At 44.4% G+C, this 21,656-nt stretch overlaps 1 protein-coding gene across 6 annotated transcripts; it reads right to left on the bottom strand.

The window, feature by feature from the left end:
* Window positions 1-14,342: 14,342 nt before the first annotated feature.
* On the bottom strand, window positions 14,343-20,592 carry LOC109781564 (mitogen-activated protein kinase 8). Of its 6 annotated transcripts, XM_020340152.4 has the most exons (11): window positions 20,044-20,564; window positions 18,203-18,611; window positions 17,368-17,495; window positions 17,192-17,251; window positions 16,479-16,628; window positions 16,242-16,397; window positions 15,942-16,153; window positions 15,753-15,854; window positions 15,584-15,639; window positions 15,409-15,485; window positions 14,343-15,315 (listed from the first exon to the last, which is right to left on the bottom strand). In XM_020340152.4, the coding sequence occupies exons 1-11, from the start codon at window positions 20,080-20,082 to the stop codon at window positions 15,286-15,288; spliced, it is 1,419 nt and encodes a 472-aa protein (XP_020195741.1). In that variant the 5' UTR covers window positions 20,083-20,564; the 3' UTR covers window positions 14,343-15,285. The 6 variants fall into 6 exon arrangements, with proteins under 6 accessions (XP_020195741.1, XP_020195738.1, XP_073366653.1 ...); XM_020340149.4 differs by lacking the exon at window positions 15,584-15,639 and having other exon boundaries at window positions 20,044-20,592; XM_073510552.1 differs by lacking the exons at window positions 15,584-15,639; window positions 20,044-20,564 and adding an exon at window positions 19,745-19,763.
* Between the last annotated feature and the right edge of the window lie 1,064 nt (window positions 20,593-21,656).

The raw sequence follows: 21,656 nt of genomic DNA, 5'->3' as shown, positions 1-21,656 counted from the left end.
AGTCCGGGCTAGTTCCATTCAAATCATGCAAATTAGAGTTCAAAACAAGAGCAAAAGAGTTTGGAAAAGTAGATACGATGGAGACGTATCAACTACCTAGCGAGGACTACAAGCACTGGAACGAGCCGAAGGCGCGCCGCCGTCATCGCCCCTCCCTCACTTAAGCCGGGCAAACCTTGTTGTAGAAGACAATCAGGAAGTCATCATGCTAAGGTTCCATAGGACCAACGCACCAGAGCAACAACTATCGCCGATGAAGGAAGTCGTAATTCAGAAGAATTAAACCTGTAAACGCCTATAGTACTGCTCCCTCCGGTCCTTTCATCTTTGGGTGAAGTCAAATTTAATAAATTTAATTTTGTAAAGTTTAATTATACCAACTTTGTAGAAAAAATATATTAACATTCATAATACAAAATCAATATCATTGGACACGTCATGAATTTAATTTCATACTGTATAACATTAGTACTTAAGATGTTGATATTTTTTCATATAATTTGGTCAAACTTTATGAAGTTTAACTTTAGAAAATATTTTTAGGGGTTTTAGGAAAATCTTATTTTTTCGAGCAAAAGGAAAATCTTCTTTTTAGGGGTCAAAGGAAAAATGTTATATGCGTAGTAAAAAAAGACCGGACAAAGTATTCTTACATTAGCCATGCTTAAACCTGGCCAAGTGGGCCGGCACGGAATAGCACGGCCCAACCTATGTTTAAACGTGCGAGGAATGGCACGGCACGCGGTCCTTGCCCCCGGGCCCAGGCGTGGCACATGTTCTTTTTAGACAAACGAACGATACTAGATGATGCCCTGCACGTTGCTGCGTGAACCTTGGTAAAACGTATGCGTAAATAGATGCTAAAAGAGCTAAAACTATTACAAAAACAAATTTAAGAATGCTCTCAGGATATATTTTGAAAACAATAAAGTATATGAAGCATGTGATAAAATGTTGTATAAAAAGAGAGTTCTATTGGATTGAAGTCACACTGGGTGCCATTTTTACAAAAAAAGTGTGTAACATGACCTGCATATATTTGCTCCAAGTGTACAACGTACAAATATATGTACGTCATACTACAAAAATGTGTAATATGACCGTCTATTCCCGCACAAAAATAAGGAAGCAAATTAACATGCATGGTTGCATGAATAGATTAGTGCACAAATTGTAACTTATGACCACATGCATGATTTGATAATGTGGCATAGTTGCATGAAGAGGAAAAATAGGTAATGAGTTGCAACAATTTAAGAATAGAGGATAACCCGCAGTATGTTTAGTCCTAATGGGCTGTGTGTTTTTTGGCCTTATGGGTTGTTGTTTTTGTTTTTTCGGTCTTCTGGCCTATTATAAATATAAGGAAGAAAGGGGTCGGGCCTAGCCTTGCAGACCGGGCACTATCTCAAGTGAGCTGTGTGCAAGGCACGGCCCACTTAATCACGTGGCGTGTCGGCCCGCCATGTGCCGAGCACATGGCCTAGTGGGCAAGTACGCTAGGTGGCCAGGTCGGGCCACGTTTAGGTAGGAAGCGATTGCAAGCAGGTTATCAATCACATTCATCAGCAGGCTGGAGGGAATTATGGTGGTATTATCAATGAGATTGTAGAGACTGCGAGTGTTTTTACCTCTTGCAATTTTGTGTTTGAACCTTGAGCTTCAAATTTCGAAGCTCATAACATAGCTAGTGTTGGGGAATGTAACAATAATTCAAAATTTTCCTACGTGTCACCAAGATCAATCTAGGAGATGCTAGCAACGAGAGAGAGGGAGTGCATCTTCATACCCTTGAAGATCGCTAAGCGGAAGCGTTACAAGAACGCGGTTGATGGAGTCGTACTCGTGGCGGTTCAAATCGCGGAAGATCAGATCTAGCGCCGAACGGACGGCGCCTCCGCGTTCAACACACGTACAGACCGGGGACGTCTCCTCCTTCTTGATCCAGCAAGGGGAGAGAAGAAGTTGAGGGAGAACTCCAGCAGCACAACGGCGTGGTGGCAATGGAGCTCGTGGTTCTCCAGCAGAGCTTCGCTAAACACTACGAAGGAGGAGGAGGAGGTGTATGAGGAGGGAGGGCTGTGCCAGGGAAGAGGTACGGCTGCCCTCCCACCCCTCCACTATATATAGGGGCAAGGGGAGAGGGGGAGGCGCCCTAGGGTTTCCCCTAGGGGGCGGCGGCCAAGCAGATTGGATCTCCCTAGGGAAAATCCTAGGGAGACTTGCCCCCCAAGCCAAGCAGGTGGAGGCTTGCCTCCCAAGCCAGGTGGAGGCGCCCCACCTCCCCAAGTAATGTGGGAAAGGGTGTGGGGGGAGCACCACCCCTTAGTGGGCTGGTTTGCCCCTTCCCCTTTGGCCCATGAGGCCCTCCAACACTTGCCGGGGCTCCCGAAACACCTTTCGGTCATGCTGGCCATAGCCTGGTACCCCCGGAACACTTCCGGACTCCAATACCCTTCGTCCAATATATCGATCTTCACCGCCGGACCATTCCGGAACTCCTCGTGATGTCCGGGATCTCATCCGGGACTCCGAACAACCTTCGGTAACCACATACTATTTCCCATAACAACTCTAGCGTCACCGAACCTTAAGTGTGTAGACCCTACGGGTTCGGGAACCATGCAGACATGACCGAGACACCTCTCCGGCGAATAACCAATAGCGGGATCTGGATACCCATATTGGCTCCCACATGTTCCACGATGATCTCATCGGATGAACCACGATGTCGGGGATTCAATCAATCCCGTATACAATTCCCTTTGTCTATCGGTATGTTACTTGCCCGAGATTCGATCGTCGGTATCCCAATACCTCGTTCAATCTTGTTACCGGCAAGTCTCTTTACTCGTTCCGTAACGCATGATCCCGTGGCTAACTCCTTAGTCACATTGAGCTCATTATGATGATGCATTACCGAGTGGGCCCAGAGATACCTCTCCGTCATACGGAGTGACAAATCCCAGCCTCGATTCGTACCAACCCAACAGACACTTTCGGAGATACCTGTAGTGTACCTTTATAGCCACCCAGTTACGTTGTGACGTTTGGTACACCCAAAGCATTCCTACGGTATCTGGGAGTTGCACAATCTCATGGTCTAAGGAAATGATACTTGACATTAGAAAAGCTCTTAGCAAACAAACTACACGATCTTGTGCTATGCTTAGGATTGGGTCTTGTCCATCACATCATTCTCCTAATGATGTGATCCCGTTATCAATGACATCCAATATCCATGGTCAGGAAACCATAACCATCTATTGATCAACGAGCTAGTCAACTAGAGGCTTACTAGGGACATGTTGTGGTCTATGTATTCACACATGTATTACGGTTTCCAGTTAATACAATTATAGCATGAACAATAGACAATTATCATGAACAAGGAAATACAATAATAACCATTTTATTATTGCCTCTAGGGCATATTTCTAACAGCTAGATATGGTGTTCTTCTTCCTCATAGAAGGCATCTATGGTTTGGATCGCCTTATGACCCAACAATTATCCCTGTAAACATTGTTGTTGATCAATAAACGTTGTTTTGCTCAAAAAAGGGTAGGAAGCGAGCTTTTATTTTTAAACGCTTAGGTTATCTTGAATAGGTTGTATGTAATATTCTTGTTGGTAAAGCTGTTCATACCATCAACCACTAAATTCATCCGATTTTGACTGGGACAACAACTTCTCAAGGAGCTATCTCATTCAATTCTTTTAATTCACTATGCTCCCTAATTTTGCAGCTCTTTCATTCGATTGAGATATTTAATTTCGGATTTGGTTCACGATTTTGACCGGACCAACGATTTTACCGAAAAAGGCTTTTGCCCTGCTTTATATATAAAGCAAACCACTAGCGCCACAAGGTACTACAAATGTTCACACCGCAAACGCATGCAAAAGTAGGACATACGACAGTACGAGAGGGTTCTGCTGAGGGCACAGCTCAGCAAGCCCTAAAAACAAAACAAAGATGGCGGCACATCCGGCGAAGAAGCTAATCCGGCTCGGGGGTGGCGGAGGGAGCAGCGGCGCCAAGCGGAGAGCCATCACGCGAAGGTCAACAATGATGGTGTTGATGACGTCTCGATCCTGATGGCGGCAAAACAGCCACCATAGCTACAAGTAACCACACATTTTAAAAACTGCGTCAGTAGCACGTCGGAGAGGCACACGCTGGATCACAAGTTCATTGCGGACCATCCACAACGTTCAAGCAAGGACCCCAATCCCCTAATGTGGGGGCCAGGCTAAGGGGGGGCCTGGATTTCAGAGAAAAGGTTGGGGAAGTTGTTGTTACACCATCGACCACCTCCCGAAAGGAACTCTAGAGGAATTGAGCGGACACGCAAGTGAAGAAGATGTGATTCGAGTCCTCGTCTATCCCGCATAGGGGGCACATCCTGTCACCAGGACCATTCCTCTTGAGGACCTCCGCACCTTAAGGAATCCAGCCCCGAATCCATTGCCACAAGAAGATCCTAATCTTCAGCGGCAGTCTAATAATCCTCACCGCAGATAGAGGCAAAGGGGCAGGTGTGGGCGCAATGGCCTGGTACAACGATTTAGTGGAAAAGACACCCGAGGGCTCTAGACACCAGGATATGCGATCCGTCACTAGATCCATGTCCATCTTGTGAAGAGCGATGCAGTCAAGGAGCTCTTGCCACGCAACAAGGTCCGAAGGCCCAAATGGCCGCCGGAAGGCGAGGTGCCCTAAGTAAATAAGGGCGACCTCGATGGAGATCCTAGGTTCCACCGCGATGGAGAACAAATCGGGGAACCGGGCAACAAATGGGAGATCCCTAGCCCACCTGTTGAACCAGAACAAGGTGGGGGCGCCGAACCCAATCGAGATGGAGGTCCCAATGCAGAGAACGGGAGTAGTTGGATGACGGGTTGCCAGAACTGCGATCCTCCAGACCGCTGACAGAAGGCGAGCAGTTGACCGTGCAGATACTTATTCCGGATGATGTCAAGCCAAAGGCCGCCGTCCCATTCGCAATTCGCCAAAGCCAACGAGTCAGCAGGGCAATGTTCATATGTTTGGAGGACATGATCTCAAGCCCGCCCTAGTCGTGCGACTTGCAAATATCGGGCCAGCGGACCATATGGTATTTCTGCTTATCGCCCTCCCTGGCCCAGAAGAATCTAGCCTGGACCTTGGCAATCTCATGATGGAGTGTCTCATGGAGGCTGTAGAAACTCATGATGAACAGGAGCAGGCTGGACAGAGAGGAGTCGATGAGGACTGTCTGCACCGCCTTGGACAACCATGTACCCTGCCAAGGCTCGATATGGAAATACAAGTTTCTCTTAAACTTTGTATAAACCCAAATCTTTGATCATCTCATCAAAGCGTACTTTCCAACTCCGAGATGCTTACTCCAGTCCTTAGAAGGATTGCTGGAGCTTTGCATACTTGTTAGCATCTTTCAGGATTGACAAAACCATCTGGTTGTATCACATACAACCTTTCCTCAAGAAAATCGTCGAGGAAACAATGTTTTGACATCCTATCTGCAAGATTTCATAAATAATGCAGTAACTGCTAATATAGTTCCAACAGACTCTTAGCATCGCTACGAGTGAGAAAATCTCATCGTAGTCAACTCCTTGAACTTGTCGGAAAACATCTTAACGACAAGTCGAGCTTTCTTAATGGTGATACTTACCATCATTGTCTGTCTTCCCTTTTAAAATCCATCTGCATCCAACAGCCTTACAACCATCAAGTAGTTCTTCCAAAGTCTATACTTTGTTTTTATATATGGATCCTCTCTCGGATTTTATGGCCTCGAGCCATTAGTCGGAATCCGGGCCCACCATCGCTTCTCCATAGCTCGTAGGTTCATTGTTGTCTAGCAACATGACTTCCAAGACAGGATTACGTACCACTCTGAAGTAGTACGCATCCTTGTCGTCCTACGAGGTTTGGTAGTGACTTGATCTGAATTTTCATGATCATTATCATAAGCTTCCACTTCAATTGGTGTAGCTGCCACAGGAACAACTTCTTGTGCCCTGCTACACACTAGTTGAAGTCATGGTTTAATAACCTCATCAAGTCTCCACCAACCTCCCACTCAATTCTTTCGAGAGAAAATTTTCCTCGAGAAAGGACCCGTTTCTAGAAACAATCACTTTTGCTTCCAGATCTGAAATAGGAGGTATACCCAACTGTTTTTGGTATTCTATGAAGATGCATTTATCCGCTTTGGGTTCGAGCTTATCAGCCTGAAACTTTTTCACATAAGCGTCGCAGCCCCAAACTTTTAAGAAACGACAACTTAGGTTTCTCTAAACCATAGTTCATACGGTGTCGTCTCAACGGAATTGCGTGGTGCCCTATTTAAAGTGAATGTGGTTGTCTCTAATGCATAGCCCATAAACGATAGTGGTAAGAGACATCATGGTATGCACTATATCCAATAGGGTGCAGTTATGATGTTCAGACACACCATCACGCTATGGTGTTCCAGGCGGTATTAGTCGTGAAACAATTTCCACAATTTCTTAATTGTGTGGCAAACTCGTAACTCAGATATTCATCTCTATGATCATATCACAGACATTTTATCCTCTTGTCACGACGATCTTCAACTTCACTCTGAAATTACTTGAACCTTCAATAATTCAGACTTGTGTTTCATCAAGTAAATATACTCAGCATCTACTCAAATCATCTGTGAAGCAAGAACATAACGATATCCACTGCATGCCTCAGCACTCATTGGACTGCACACATCAAAATGTATTACTTCCAACAAGTTGCTTTCTTGTTCCATCTTACTGAAAACGAGGCCTTTCAGTCATCTTGCCCATGTGGTATAATTTGCATGTCTCAAGTGATTCAAAATCAAGTGAGTCCAAACGATCCATCTGTATGGAGTTTCTTCATGCATATCTACCAATAGACATGGTTCGCATGTCTCAATCTTTTCAAAACGAGTGAGTCCAAAGATCCATCAACATGGAGCTTCTTCATGCGTTTTATACCAATATGACTCAAACGGCAGTGCCACAAGTATGTGGTACTATCATTACTATTTTATATCTTTTGGCATGAACATGTGTATCACTACGATCGAGATTCAATAAACCATTCATTTTAGGTGCAAGACCATTGAAGGTGTTATTCAAATAAACAGAGTAACCATTATTCTCCTTAAATGAATAACCGTATTGTGATAAACATAATCCAATCATGTCTATGCGCAACGCAAACACCAAATAACAATTATTTAGGTTTAACACCAATCTCGATGGTAGAGGGAGCATGCGATGCTTGATCACATCAACCTTGGAAACATTTCCAACACATATCGTCATCTCACCTTTAGCTGGTCTCCGTTTATTCTGTAGCTTTTTATTTCGAGTTACCAACACTTAGCAACCGAACCGGTATCTAATACCCTGGTGCTACTAGGAGTACTAGTAAAGTACACATTAATATAATGTATATCCAATATACTTCTGTCGACCTTGCATGCCTTCTCATCTACCAAGTATCTAGGGTAGTTCTGCTTCAGTGACCGTTCCCCTCATTACAGAAGCACTTAGTCTCGGGTTTGGGTTCAACCTTGGGTTTCTTCACTAGAGCAGCAACTGATTTGTCGTTTCATGAAGTATCCCTTCTTTCCCTTGCCCTTCTTGAAACTAGTGGTTTTACTAACCATCAACAATTGATGCTCCTTCTTGATTTCTACTTTCGCGGTGTCAAACATCACGAATAGCTCAAGGATCATCATATCTATCCCTGATTTGTTATAGTTCATCACGAAGCTCTAGTAGCTTGGTGGCAGTGACTTTGGAGAACCATCACTATCTCATCTGGAAGATTAACTCCCACTCGATTCAAGCGATTGTAGTACTCAGACAATCTGAGCACATGCTCAAGCTTTTCTCCCTTAGTTTGCAGGCTTAAGAAACTTGTCAGAGGTCTCATACCTCTTAACGTGGGCACGAGCCTAAAATCCCAATTTCAGCTCTTGGAACATCTCATATGTTCCGCGACGTTTCAAAATGTCTTCGGTGCCTCAATTCTAAACCGTTCAACATTACGCACTGAACTATCACGTAGTCATCAAAACGTGTATGTCAGATGTTCGCAACATCCACAAACGACGCTCGAGGTTCAGCACACCGAGCGGTGCATTAAGGACATAAGCCTTCTGTGCAGCAATGAGGACAATCCTTAGTTTACGGACCCAGTCCGCATAATTGCTACTATCAACTTTCAACTAAATTTTCTCTAGGAACATATCTTAAACAGTAGAACTAAAGCGTAAGCTGCGACATAATTTGCAAACACCTTTTGACTATGTTCATGATAATTAAGTTCATCTAATTATTTAATGAACTCCCACTCAGATAGACATCCCTCTAGTCATCTAAGTGATACATGATCCGAGTCAACTAGGCCGTGTCCGATCATCACGTGAGACGGACTAGTCATCATCGGTGAACATCTCCATGTTGATCGTATCTACTATACGACTCATGTTCGACCTTTCGGTCTCTTGTGTTCTGAGGCCATGTCTGTACATGCTAGGCTCGTCAAGTCAACCTAAGTGTTTCGCATGTGTAAATCTGGCTTACACCCGTTGTATGCGAACGTTAGAATCTATCACACCCGATCATCACGTGGTGCTTCAAAACAACGAACCTTCGCAACGGTGCACAGTTAGGGGAAACACATCTCTTGAAATTTTAGTGAGGGATCATCTTATTTATGCTACCGTCGTTCTAAGCAAATAAGATGTAAACATGACAAACATCACATGCAAATCATAAAGTGACATGATATGGCCAATATCATCTTGCGCCTTTTGATCTCCATCTTCGAGGCGCGGCATGATCACCTTCGTCACCGGCATGACACCATGATCTCCATCATCGTGTCTTCATGAAGTTGTCTCGCCAACTATTACTTCTACTACTATGGCTAACGGTTAGCAATAAAGTAAAGTAATTACATGGCGTTTTTCATTGACACGCGGGTCATACAATAAATTAAGACAACTCCTATGGCTCCTGCCGGTTGTCATACTCATCGACATGCAAGTCGTGATTCCTATTACAAGAACATGATCAATCTCATACATCACATATATATAATTCATCACATCCTTTTGGCCATATCACATCACATAGCATACCCTGCAAAAACAAGTTAGACGTCCTCTAATTGTTGTTGCATATTTTACGTGGCTGCTATGGGTTTCTAGCAAGAACGTTTCTTACCTACGCAAAAGCCACAACGGTGATATGCCAATTGCTATTTACCCTTCATAAGGACCCTCTTCATCGAATCCGATCCGACTAAAGTGGGAGAGACAGACACCCGCTAGCCACCTTATGCATCAAGTGCATGTCAGTCGGTGGAACCTGTCTCACGTAAGAGTACGTGTAAGGTCGGTCCGGGCCGCTTCATCCCACAATGTCGCCGAATCAAGATAAGACTAGTAACGGTAAGCAAATTGAACAAATCATCGCCCACAACTACTTTGTGTTCTACTCGTGCATAGAATCTACGCATAGACCTAGCTCATGATGCCACTGATGGGGAACGTAGCAATAATTCAAAATTTTCCTACGTGTCACCAAGATCAATCTAGGAGATGCTAGCAACGAGAGAGAGGGAGTGCATCTTCATACCCTTGAAGATCGCTAAGCGGAAGCATTACAAGAACGCGGTTGATGGAGTCGTACTCGCGGCGATTCAAATCGCGGAAGATCCGATCTAGCGCCGAACGGACGGCGCCTCCGCGTTCAACACACGTACAGCCCGGGGACGTCTCCTCCTTCTTGATCCAGCAAGGGGAGAGGAGAAGTTGAGGGAGAACTCCAGCAACACGACGGCGTGGTGGCAATGGAACTCGTGGTTCTCCGGCAGAGCTTCGCTAAGCACTACGAAGGAGGAGGAGGAGGTGTATGAGGAGGGAGGGTTGTGCCAGGGAAGAGGTACGGCTGCCCTCCCACCCCTCCACTATATATAGGGGCAAGGGGAGAGGGGGAGGCGCCCTAGGGTTTCCCCTAGGGGGCGGCGGCCAAGCAGATTGGATCTCCCTAGGGAAAATCCTACGGAGACTTGCCCCCCAAGCCAAGCAGGTGGAGGCTTGCCTCCCAAGCCAGGTGGAGGCGCCCCACCTCCCCAAGTAACATGGGAAAGGGTGTGGGGGGCGCACCACCCCTTAGTGGGCTGGTTTGCCCCTTCCCCTTTGGCCCATGAGGCCCTCCAACACTTGCCAGGGCTCCCGAAACACCTTTCGGTCATGCTGGCCATAGCCTGGTACCCCCGGAACACTTCCGGACTCCAATACCCTTCGTCCAATATATCGATCTTCACCGCCGGACCATTCCGGAACTCCTCGTGATGTCCGGGATCTCATCCGGGACTCCGAACAACCTTCGGTAACCACATACTATTTCCCATAACAACTCTAGCGTCACCGAACCTTAAGTGTGTAGACCCTACGGGTTCGGGAACCATGCAGACATGACCGAGACACCTCTCCGGCGAATAACCAATAGCGGGATCTGGATACCCATATTGGCTCCCACATGTTCCACGATGATCTCATCGGATGAACCACGATGTCGGGGATTCAATCAATCCCGTATACAATTCCCTTTGTCTATCGGTATGTTACTTGCCCGAGATTCGATCGTCGGTATCCCAATACCTCGTTCAATCTTGTTACCGGCAAGTCTCTTTACTCGTTCCGTAACGCATGATCCCGTGGCTAACTCCTTAGTCACATTGAGCTCATTATGATGATGCATTACCGAGTGGGCCCAGAGATACCTCTCCGTCATACGGAGTGACAAATCCCAGTCTCGATTCGTACCAACCCAACAGACACTTTCGGAGATACCTGTAGTGTACCTTTATAGCCACCCAGTTATGTTGTGACGTTTGGTACACCCAAAGCATTCCTACGGTATCCGGGAGTTGCACAATCTCATGGTCTAAGGAAATGATACTTGACAATAGAAAAGCTCTTAGCAAACGAACTACACGATCTTGTGCTATGCTTAGGATTGGGTCTTGTCCATCACATCATTCTCCTAATGATGTGATCCCGTTATCAATGACATCCAATGTCCATGGTCAGGAAACCATAACCATCTATTGATCAACGAGCTAGTCAACTAGAGGCTTACTAGGGACATGTTGTGGTCTATGTATTCACACATGTATTACGGTTTCCAGTTAATACAATTATAGCATGAACAATAGACAATTATCATGAACAAGAAAATACAATAATAACCATTTTATTATTGCCTCTAGGGCATATTTCCAACAGCTAGATATGGTGTTCTTCTTCCTCATAGAAGGCATCTATGGTTTGGATCGCCTTATGACCCAACAATTATCCCTGTAAACATTGTTGTTGATCAATAAACGTTGTTTTGCTCAAAAAAGGGTAGGAAGCGAGCTTTTATTTTTAAACGCTTAGGTTATCTTGAATAGGTTGTATGTAATATTCTTGTTGGTAAAGCTGTTCATACCATCAACCACTAAATTCATCCGATTTTGACTGGGACAACAACTTCTCAAGGAGCTATCTCATTCAATTCTTTTAATTCACTATGCTCCCTAATTTTGCAGCTCTTTCATTCGATTGAGATATTTAATTTCGGATTTGGTTCACGATTTTGACCGGACCAACGATTTTACCGAAAAAGGATTTTTCCCTGCTTTATATATAAAGCAAACCACTAGCGCCACAAGGTACTACAAATGTTCACACCGCAAACGCATGCAAAAGTAGGACGTACGACAGTACGAGAGGGTTCTGCTGAGGGCACAGCTCAGCAAGCCCTAAAAACAAAACAAAGATGGCGGCACATCCGGCGAAGAAGCTAATCCGGCTCGGGGGTGGCGGAGGGAGCAGCGGCGCCAAGCAGAGAGCCATCACGCGAAGGTCAACAATGATGGTGTTGATGACGTCTCAATCCTGATGGCGGCAAAAAAGCCACCATAGCTACAAGTAACCACACATTTTAAAAACTGCGTCAGTAGCACGTCGGAGAGGCACACGCTGGATCACAAGTTCATTGCGGACCATCCTCAACGTTCAAGCAAGGACCCCAATCCCCAACCACCTAATGTGGGGGGCCTGGCTAAGGGGGGGCCTAGATTTCAGAGAAAAGGTTGGGGAAGTTGTTGTTACACCATCGACCACCTCCTGAAAGGAACTCTAGAGGAATTGAGCGGACACGCAAGTGAAGAAGATGTGATTCGAGTCCTCGTCTATCCCGCATAGGGGGCACATCCTGTCACCAGGACCATTCCTCTTGAAGACCTCCGCACCTTAAGGAATCCAGCCCCGAATCCATTGCCACAAGAAGATCCTAATCTTCAGCGGCAGTCTAATAATCCTCACCGCAGATAGAGGCAAAGGGGCAGGTGTGGGCGCAATGGCCTGGTACAACGATTTAGTGGAAAAGACACCCGAGGGCTCTAGACACCAGGATATGCGATCGGTCACTAGATCCATGTCCATCTTGTGAAGAGCGATGCAGTCAAGGAGCTTGTGCCACGCAACAAGGTCCGAAGGCCCAAATGGCCGCCGGAAGGCGAGGTGCCCTAAGTAAATAAGGGCGACCTCGATGGAGATCCTAGGTTCCACCGCGATGGAGAACAAATCGGGGAACCGGGCAACAAATGGGAGATCCCTAGCCCACCTGTCGAACTAGAACAAGGTGGCGGCGCCGAACCCAATCGAGATGGAGGTCCCAATGCAGAGAACCGGGAGTAGTTGGATAACGGGTTGCCAGAACTGCGATCCTCCAGACCGCTGACAGAAGGCGAGCAGTTGACCGTGCAGATACTTATTCCGGATGATGTCAAGCCAAAGGCCGCCGTCCCATTCGCAATTCACCAAAGCCAGCGAGTCAGCAGGGCAATGTTCATGCGTTTGGAGGACATGATCTCGAGCCCGCCCTAGTCGTGCGACTTGCAAATATCGGGCCAGCGGACCATATGGTATTTCTGCTTATCACCCTCCCTGGCCCAGAAGAATCTGGCCTGGACCTTGGCAATCTCATGATGGAGTGTCTCATGGAGGCTGTAGAAACTCATGATGAACAGGAGCAGGCTGGACAGAGAGGAGTCGATGAGGACTGTCTGCACCGCCTTGGACAACCATGTACCCTGCCAAGGCTCGATATGGAGTTGGAGCTTGGCCACCGTCAGCCACAACTCGGTGACGGACAACCTGGAGTCACTAATGGGTATCCCCAGGTACGTCGTGGGGAAGGAACCCGGCTGAAAATTCAGACGGTCAGCAATGCTCTGGAGCTCGGTGGGAGAGTAGCCCATCACCATCACTCTTGTCACCAACGATTTTTCAAATCAATTAGCAGCAACTTGCCTATAAAAGAATATCAATCTGGCACACCCTCTCACCACCTAGAAAAAAGAAGCATCGCCATGTGATACTGTAGCGCCAATATAGTATATGCAGCCACCGATCGAGAAATTTTACCCCATAAATATGGGTTGATTAGCAGATAACGTAGAATCACACCTCGAAAAGCCACCAAAACATCACATTATATAAATAAATATAAAACACACTCCATTATCTTCTCCACTCACCAAACTAAATATTCCCTCGGTTTTCAGAATATAAGGTGTATTGGTTTTTTGAGAAGTCAAATTTCTTTAACTTTGATCAAGTTCAGAGCAAAAAATATCGACATCCACAGTACTAGATAAATAAAAATATGAAAATTCATTTCATGGTGAATCTAATGATACCAGTTTTATATTATGGATTTTGACATACTTCTTTACAAATTTGACAGCTTAAAGAAGTTTTAACTTTTCAAAAAATAATACACCTTATATTTTGAAATAGAGTAAGTATTTTTTTTAATGAAAACTCAACAACACCAACAGCGCAGCAAAGCCCGCCCAACCATTCTAGTATTTGACTAAGTTTTCAAATGCACTCCCGTCGTTCACAAATACAAGTTCTACTCCCCGATCAATATTAATCATAGGGAGTAGTTTTTTTCTCTAATGGATAGACACGTTTTAGTGTGTTTGTTCACTCATTTTAGTTCGTACGTAGTCCAATTAAAATATCTAAAACATCTTATATTTGTGAACAGATACCAAGTATATTTTATGATGAATGTAGTGTGGTCTTGCAAACGTTGATATATTGACTTGGTCAAACTTTTATGACAAGGCTAGACATTCAGTTAATTTGGAAATGAGCAGTACCTTGCTATTTTATGTTTCTACTGTTCCTCTACATCAACCCTGGTTTAATAAGTACCACGGTTGAGCCAACAGCCCCCAAAACTAGCAGTTCATTACCATTCTATCTTACTGAAGTTTGGTCTTGTTATTCTATTACAGATCTAAACATACTCCGAACTATTACAACGCTGAACTCCTACAGAAGCATAACTGCAGAAGTGCTTCAAACCCAGAAAAATAAATCACATTGCCACATGAATATGGAGCAAAACTGACAGCTCTCGCCGACAGTAATACAAAGAAAAATCAAGTTATTTATGTACAGAAGTTCACCATTTCCATTATTCCGATATGTTTCCGTTCTTTCAAAGTACATAGACCTCAATCATCTTGTACCCCCAACTTCGGCTTTTCCCCTTAGCAGCAAATTACCAGATGTCATTCTTTCCTTGGCAGCTAGATCAACAGGCAGGATGTTGTCTTTGCATAATCTTATTTTTTTTGTTCTTCATGAGACATCAACTTCCTCCTCGATCGAAGATCATCGATCCACTGTCTGAACCTTCAGCCCATAAGGCAACTCAGTAAGTACTTCGATTCTTCCATGTTATTACTTCAGCTAAGCCAAGCATTTTGGAAGTGGTCATTGCACTAGATCACTTAGTACATCCTTGAAACTCCATACTGAACAGCACTGGCCTTATTGTAGCTACCTCCAACTGCAGCAATGCCATTAAACGGGGCAATTCCCTGCATCATGTTTGGCTGCAAACCAGTCCTTTCTGCTACATCGGCTTTTGGGACACCCTTTGGCATGTAATAGGAGGTAGACCTCAAGTCAGGGGAGACCATCTTGGCATCCATGAAACGCTGCATCGGCTGGTACTGCATGCGGTCTTTTTCAAGCTCCTGCTGTAACTCTCTCTCTGAACTGTCTGACTTTCGGTGGTATGCGTATGCTGATACATTGGTAGCAGCTGCAGGAAGTACTGGATTCCTCGCCACCCTTCGTTGACTGTAAGGATCCATAGCACATGAATTCTCAAATGGTATTACCGGGCCAACCACTCTTCCTGGTCTACCTGCAAATTTTGCAGCAAAGGATATATACATGTCATATTGGTGCCATCTGAAGAAAATAGAACACTAGACTTCTACTTAGGAGAAACTACTACCTGTTGGAATCCTTTGGGGAACTTGGGAAGACTTCTGATCTTTTGGAGGAATTGGTGTAGAATGAACTGTAGTAGTCCTGTCAAATGCAAACTAAATGTCAGCAAGCAAAGTTGAGTGACAGTCTCTGAAATTATCATGCCAAATCATCAAACTTGAACTGAAATTCCTGACTACCTGACCATCTTTTGTCATGTAAAGCGATTCCATAGTACCATGAGATCACCAAAGAACTATATTTTAACCATGCACACATGAGCTATTTATTTAATTTAATGGCATCTTAGTTTTAACAAAAAGCAGAACATAAAAGCATATACTATTGGTAAAATCTTGCAGTGGGTACCTGGGGAGTGAAACATGCTTCCTGTCCGATGGAACGATTGCCCCTCCCTTCCCTCCATTTTCCTCCAAGTTAGCAAATTGCCTTCGGAAATTGTCTACAGCACTTCATAATAACATAGGAACCAAGAACGGATCAGTTATGAAAATTGGCATTTAATGGGGAAAAAATCGAGATCTTATGGTAAAAAACCTAGGATATAGGAAGTTCGTTTTTTCAGTTCCATTCATGTAATCCTTGAGAAGTTGAGGATGATACTCCAATATCTCACGGAATATAAGTTCCTTTACGTCCTCTTTTGTCACCTTTTTCCGTTCAAACTCAAACTCAAATTTCGATATTGGCTGGCAGGATGGTTCTCTCTCTACCTTCCCAAGGCCTTTAAAATATGGATCAGCTAACGCCTGATTATGATGTGCACATAAACATTGTTAGATAACAGAGTTTTTAACACCTGTTTTTGAATCTTAAGTTTTATCTAGAAACACTTGCCTCTTCTGCCGTTGGTCTATCCTTGGGGTCAAATGCTAAAAGCCGCTGCATAAGTTTGAGTGCAGCAGGATCTGCTTTGGGGAACCTCTCAGAAAAACATACCGGTTGTTTTTTCCTCATACTACTCAAGTACCTCCTTGCCTTCTCATTCCGGATCTGTAGTTGCAAAGGGATTAGGATGCTTGACATTTATGGATACCTTACTTTGGATCATGAATCATGAATGGAAAAGCGTACCCTGGAAACAGTATCCAGTGACGGCGTACCCAAGAGATCAGTCATTAAATCCAACTGGTGAACTACATTTTTACCAGGAAACAAAGGTTTCCCAGTTAAAATCTCCGCAAAAATGCAACCAATACTCCATATGTCAATAGCTGGTGAATACTGCATAGAACAACCAATTTAGCATCCTGAATTCAACATCAGAGCCTTTTAAGGAGTGAAAGATCAGGTATTAATGATAACTACTCCCTCCATCCCATAATATAAGAGCGTTTTTGACACTACACTGGGACGGAGGGAGTAGCATATACTCCGTAGTTGTGAAAACAGTAGGCTCTAGAAGGGTTTGCATTGTCATTTTATTAGCAAGACCAGCTGACTACGTAGAATCTAGTAGTCATATGAACCTTGAATTTGGTCTCATTTCATCTATATATATATATATATATATATATATATATATATATATATATATATATATATATATATATATATATATATATATATATGTACAGCACAGCTGTAGACTACATGGAACACCATAGTGAAACCTTGTATAGGTTGTGAGTTGTGACACTGATTTATCTTCTTTTATTACTATGTGCGCAAGAATAATGTGGTATTAAACAGCGTAGCCTGCCCAGCAATTGCATGAGGCATGTTTATGTGGACAGTAGCGCACAAGATATCCTAGCAAACACAACAGAGATGTGCAGACTAGTTACCTTAGTAAAGAAAGATCCACAAAGCTCAGGAGCCCTATACCATCTAGTAGCAACATAATCCTGCAAACAATGATGAATAGAAGATAAAAATTAAGTGCCAAAAGACTACCTTTGAATACAAATCTAATTTGGCAAATAACACAGGATGTGATTCTAGTCTACCAAAATTTACATACCGTCCAAAATACAGTCGTGGGAGTGTCATTGAATGCCACTCGTGCTAGCCCAAAATCACATATTTTGAGTTTACAGTTAGCATTTGCCAATATATTCTTTGGCTTCAAATCACGATGATAAACATTAGCTGCAATCATATAAATATTGGTCAGGTCACAGACAATGGTAAATGAACATGCATTTTAAATTGGAAATGGATGATTTTTGAAGCTGATAATGTTAGTAGCTCAACAATGGATAGTGGAAAATAATCATGATGACATTAAAGGTAAATACAAAGAAGTGTACATTTCGCAACAAAAAGCATGAAACAAAGTGGGAGATATTTTTCAGGTCAATGAAAGGCCAAATATCAAAATCATCAGAAGACAAATGATCAACAAGAACATAACTAATGTGGGACAAAGGACAATTTTCTCTAAAATATGGCGGCCATGGTTATTGGGTTAGCACTTGGTTAAAAAAGGCGCGCCTAAGGCGGGTGCTTAAGCACGCCTAGGCTCTAGGCGATAGCAAAATGCCTAGCGCTTAATTGTGGTTAATGTGCGTATAGTTGCGCTTAAGTGTATGGTTTGCTCAGAAAAGCACAAGGCGGTTGCAAAACGCACAATTAACGCCTAGTGCCTTTTTAACTTTGGCACTAGAGTGAATTTTATGTGTGAGTGCATTTCTCCAAATTGTGTATGCTCCACATGGAGCGGAGCAAAGCATCAGCAGCGAACTACAGATAGGGTATGGATAAAATACCTACTCCTGGATATTCAAAAAAGATTATAGGACGACAATAGAGAACTGCATACTAACTCAGATCTCAATTTGAAAAAAGTAGCATACCGGTATGAATATATTTCAGTGCACGAAGCATCTGATAGAGAAAGAACTGATGGTGTTCTTTGGTTAAGTCATCATTGGCCTTGATGACTTGGTGGAGGTCTGTATCCATCAGCTCAAAGACGACATAAATATCCTTGAAATCCCTCCTTGACGGAGGCAACATTATATGCCTGATCTCAACTATATCAGGATGTCTCAATAGGCGGAGTAATTTGATCTCACGGAGGATCCGAGCAGCATCAGATAAATGCTCAAAGATATTGTGTATTTTCTTGATTGCCACCTTGTCGCCAGTATGTTGGTCAATAGCTGAACAAACGACACCGTAACTCCCTTTACCGATGACTTCCTGAATTTTGTATCTATTAGCATCGCCATATTCACTGAAGAAGTCCATCTCCGATGAACCCTGAGAGAAGTGGAAAAAAACAGAGTTAATACTGCGCAATGGAGAACCTTTCCACAACTGAAACAAAAGACACGCATACAGAAAAGAAGGCCCAATTTACTGAGTAATATCTGCCTCAAGCATTGAGCTCAATGTCAGATGGCCCAGCCTGCCAGCAAATAAACTTAGTAAAGGACCAGAAAAGGTTCGGCTCATCCTTTGGATAAACCCCAGGTGATAATACATACTAGCCACATAGGCTCTCAATGAAACAACTTAAAGGACAAAAAGAAGTTAAACCCAGGTTTTCCACCGCCCAAAAAAATTCCTCAATACAACAGTCAAATTTTGTATAAAGGCCACTTCATACCGAACAGACCACTGAAACAGCAGACTTGTAATCTGCATCCAACTGACTCACAGAGTTGTATACAGCACAAAAAGTTGGATTCCGTAAGCTTCTGGATCACGGTGCGCAAAGACGGTAGCTACAACTCCCTGTCCGATGCAAAACTCCTTGGCCTCCAGCAATGAGGAAAACAGCGCTTATCGAGCACAAAGGGCCCAAGAATGACTATTTAAGGATGTGTTCTTGGGCATAAAACCATCTATATCAATATCAATATGCCTTCCAAGTGGGCACAGAATATGACAACCTAACCTAATCCACTGAGACAATTAAGATGATTGGCTATAACTTTTTGCAAGAAAAAAGACGGTAAGAAGACCACAGATTTGGGTTGAGTTGAGATAAACATATCTACTCAGCGAATCTAATACCGCATTTGCGTTTGTGGCACCTCTTAGGTTGCATCTGAATCACCCTTTTTTTTTCTTTCCCCTGGTGTAGATTACAGGAGTTGAAAAGGCCTCAGTAATCCTTTACGAAGCAACGAGTACTCAACTACTAGCATGGAATGGAAAAGTTAGAAAAGAATACCATTTCCTTTATAGAGGGACAAAGCAAGAAAAGACGCAGCCCAACCGCAGAAGAAGATTTCAGGAAAGCACCCACTAGGGAAATCCAACAGAGAACCTTGTGTTAATAATTGAGGTGAATTGTGATCCAGAGACAGGAGTGAAAAGGATCCCTTTTTCGCGATAAGAAATGGAAGAAAAGAATTCAGCTAGACTGCGAAGCTGAAATCAACAACCTCAACTTATACGGAAGGAAGGAATTGTCGACGGAAGGAGAAGAGAAGTTGCAGGACACCAATGGCAAGAGATAATTCTGACGGGCGTGCGCGGCGGAACCCCCCGGATCCCACGAGCCCAGTGCCCCCTCCTCATCAAATCAAAAAGAAAAAAGAATCCTCCCCCGAGGCGAGGTAGGTTCATCCAACCCGCCGGACGAACCGACCGATCTCGAAGCGCCAACAACCCACACGGGCACCGAAAGGCAGCCAACCACCCCGCAACAAACAGCAACCCCTGGCGTGGCGCACGGTCTCACCTTCCTCCGCTGCTGCTGCTGGTGCTGGTCCGGCTGCATCGCTCACCGCCGCTGGTCCGCCGGCGAATCAAGCCGCATTTGTCACCGCCGGCACGCGCGCGCGAGGGAGAGATCTCTGTCTGTCCCCGGGCCGGTGTGGCGGGTCGGGCGGATCGACGATGAAACGAGGGAGCGCAACCCCAACCCCAACCTGAACCGGAACGCTCGTGTCTTGTGGCCCGGCTCGCTGCGACTGAGCAACTCGCGGGCGAAGGGGGTGTGAGTTGTTGTGGCGTTGGTTTCGTCCTGTGGCCCGGTGGGGGTGGGGCAACGCAAAGGGCAAACCCAAACACAAGGAGCTCCGTGCCTCCTCCTCCTCCTCGTCTCGTCTCGTCTCGTTCGTCTGGTGCGAGCGATCGGGTTCGTTCGGGGAACCACTGACGGGCGGGCGGGCGTTAAAAAGAAGTGCTTGCTTGTTTTCTTTCTTTTGACAGCCGCGCGGCGGTGGGTCACCATGTGATTGACGATGTGGATGATTTTATGGAGATCCGTTCCGCTCCGGTTGAGTTTGGAGCGGCGTGGCGTGGTGGCCAGGCATGCGTTTTTCTGGCTTGGCCGGCGCGAAGACGGCGACCGGCAAAACCACCTCTCTTTTTTTTTTACTAATAACACACTTTTGTTCAGCTTGCGTGCTTATTTTGTGGCGACTTGCATCAGTCACATGGCCAGCCACGCCAATATGGGGATGTGCGTGGAACGCAAGTTATTTTTATCTCAACCCAACGGCTTTTCCGCACCTTTTTCTATCCCAACGGAGTACAGCAGTAAAAACGAGTAGCGGCTCGGTTCGCGTGGGAAGTTTCGTGCGCTGAGCCGAGCCGTGATATGATAAGATACCGCAATTATCTTATCGGTTGGTGGATCTGGATTTCTTCCATCTCATCTCAACAGTATTCATAGCAGCAGGATAAGGTCTCACCGACATACGTACATGACGCCAAATAACCTAATCGGATCTCGCATGTGCTGTGGTGTTAATCACCCATCTTCTTTTCCTTTCTTCATTTCCTACCCATGTGATCGTCTTTTTATGTGAGGGAATCATGAACAGCATCAGCTCATCCCTCGCCTACTAAAATGCTTCGAATTTATTCAACTTTATCCACTGTCAACCAGGTCGAAATGTTCCTGCCTACTACTCTCTACTACCTCCTTTTGGGTTTACTAGTCCACATAGTATTTCCGGTCAAACTTCGACCACATGTTTGGCTAGTAAGATGTTAATGCATGTCACAACAAATTATAGTGTTGGATTCTTCTTTGAATGTACTACATCCGTCCTGATTTATTAATCCCCTTTATATTTTGTCCCGAACGTAGATGTAACTATAAAATATAAGTTGTATGTCATTAAATTTTATTGTTTGATTCATATTTGAAAGAGGTTTCCAATGATACTATTTTTGTGGTATATAACTTACATTTTGATAGCTAAATCAATTGTCCAAGTTGTCCAAAAATACAATGGGAACTAATAAATCCGGACGGATGTAGTAGTTTGGAATGAACTTATATATTTTACTAATAATAGTTAAATGTATGGTCAATATGACTCATGATATGAGGGGACTAAT

This window comes from Aegilops tauschii, chromosome 3 (assembly GCF_002575655.3).
Source record: "Aegilops tauschii subsp. strangulata cultivar AL8/78 chromosome 3, Aet v6.0, whole genome shotgun sequence".
Classification (NCBI taxonomy): domain Eukaryota; kingdom Viridiplantae; phylum Streptophyta; class Magnoliopsida; order Poales; family Poaceae; genus Aegilops; species Aegilops tauschii.
Note: the sequence above shows the minus strand (reverse complement) of the source record. Positions and strands in the feature narration are given on the sequence as shown.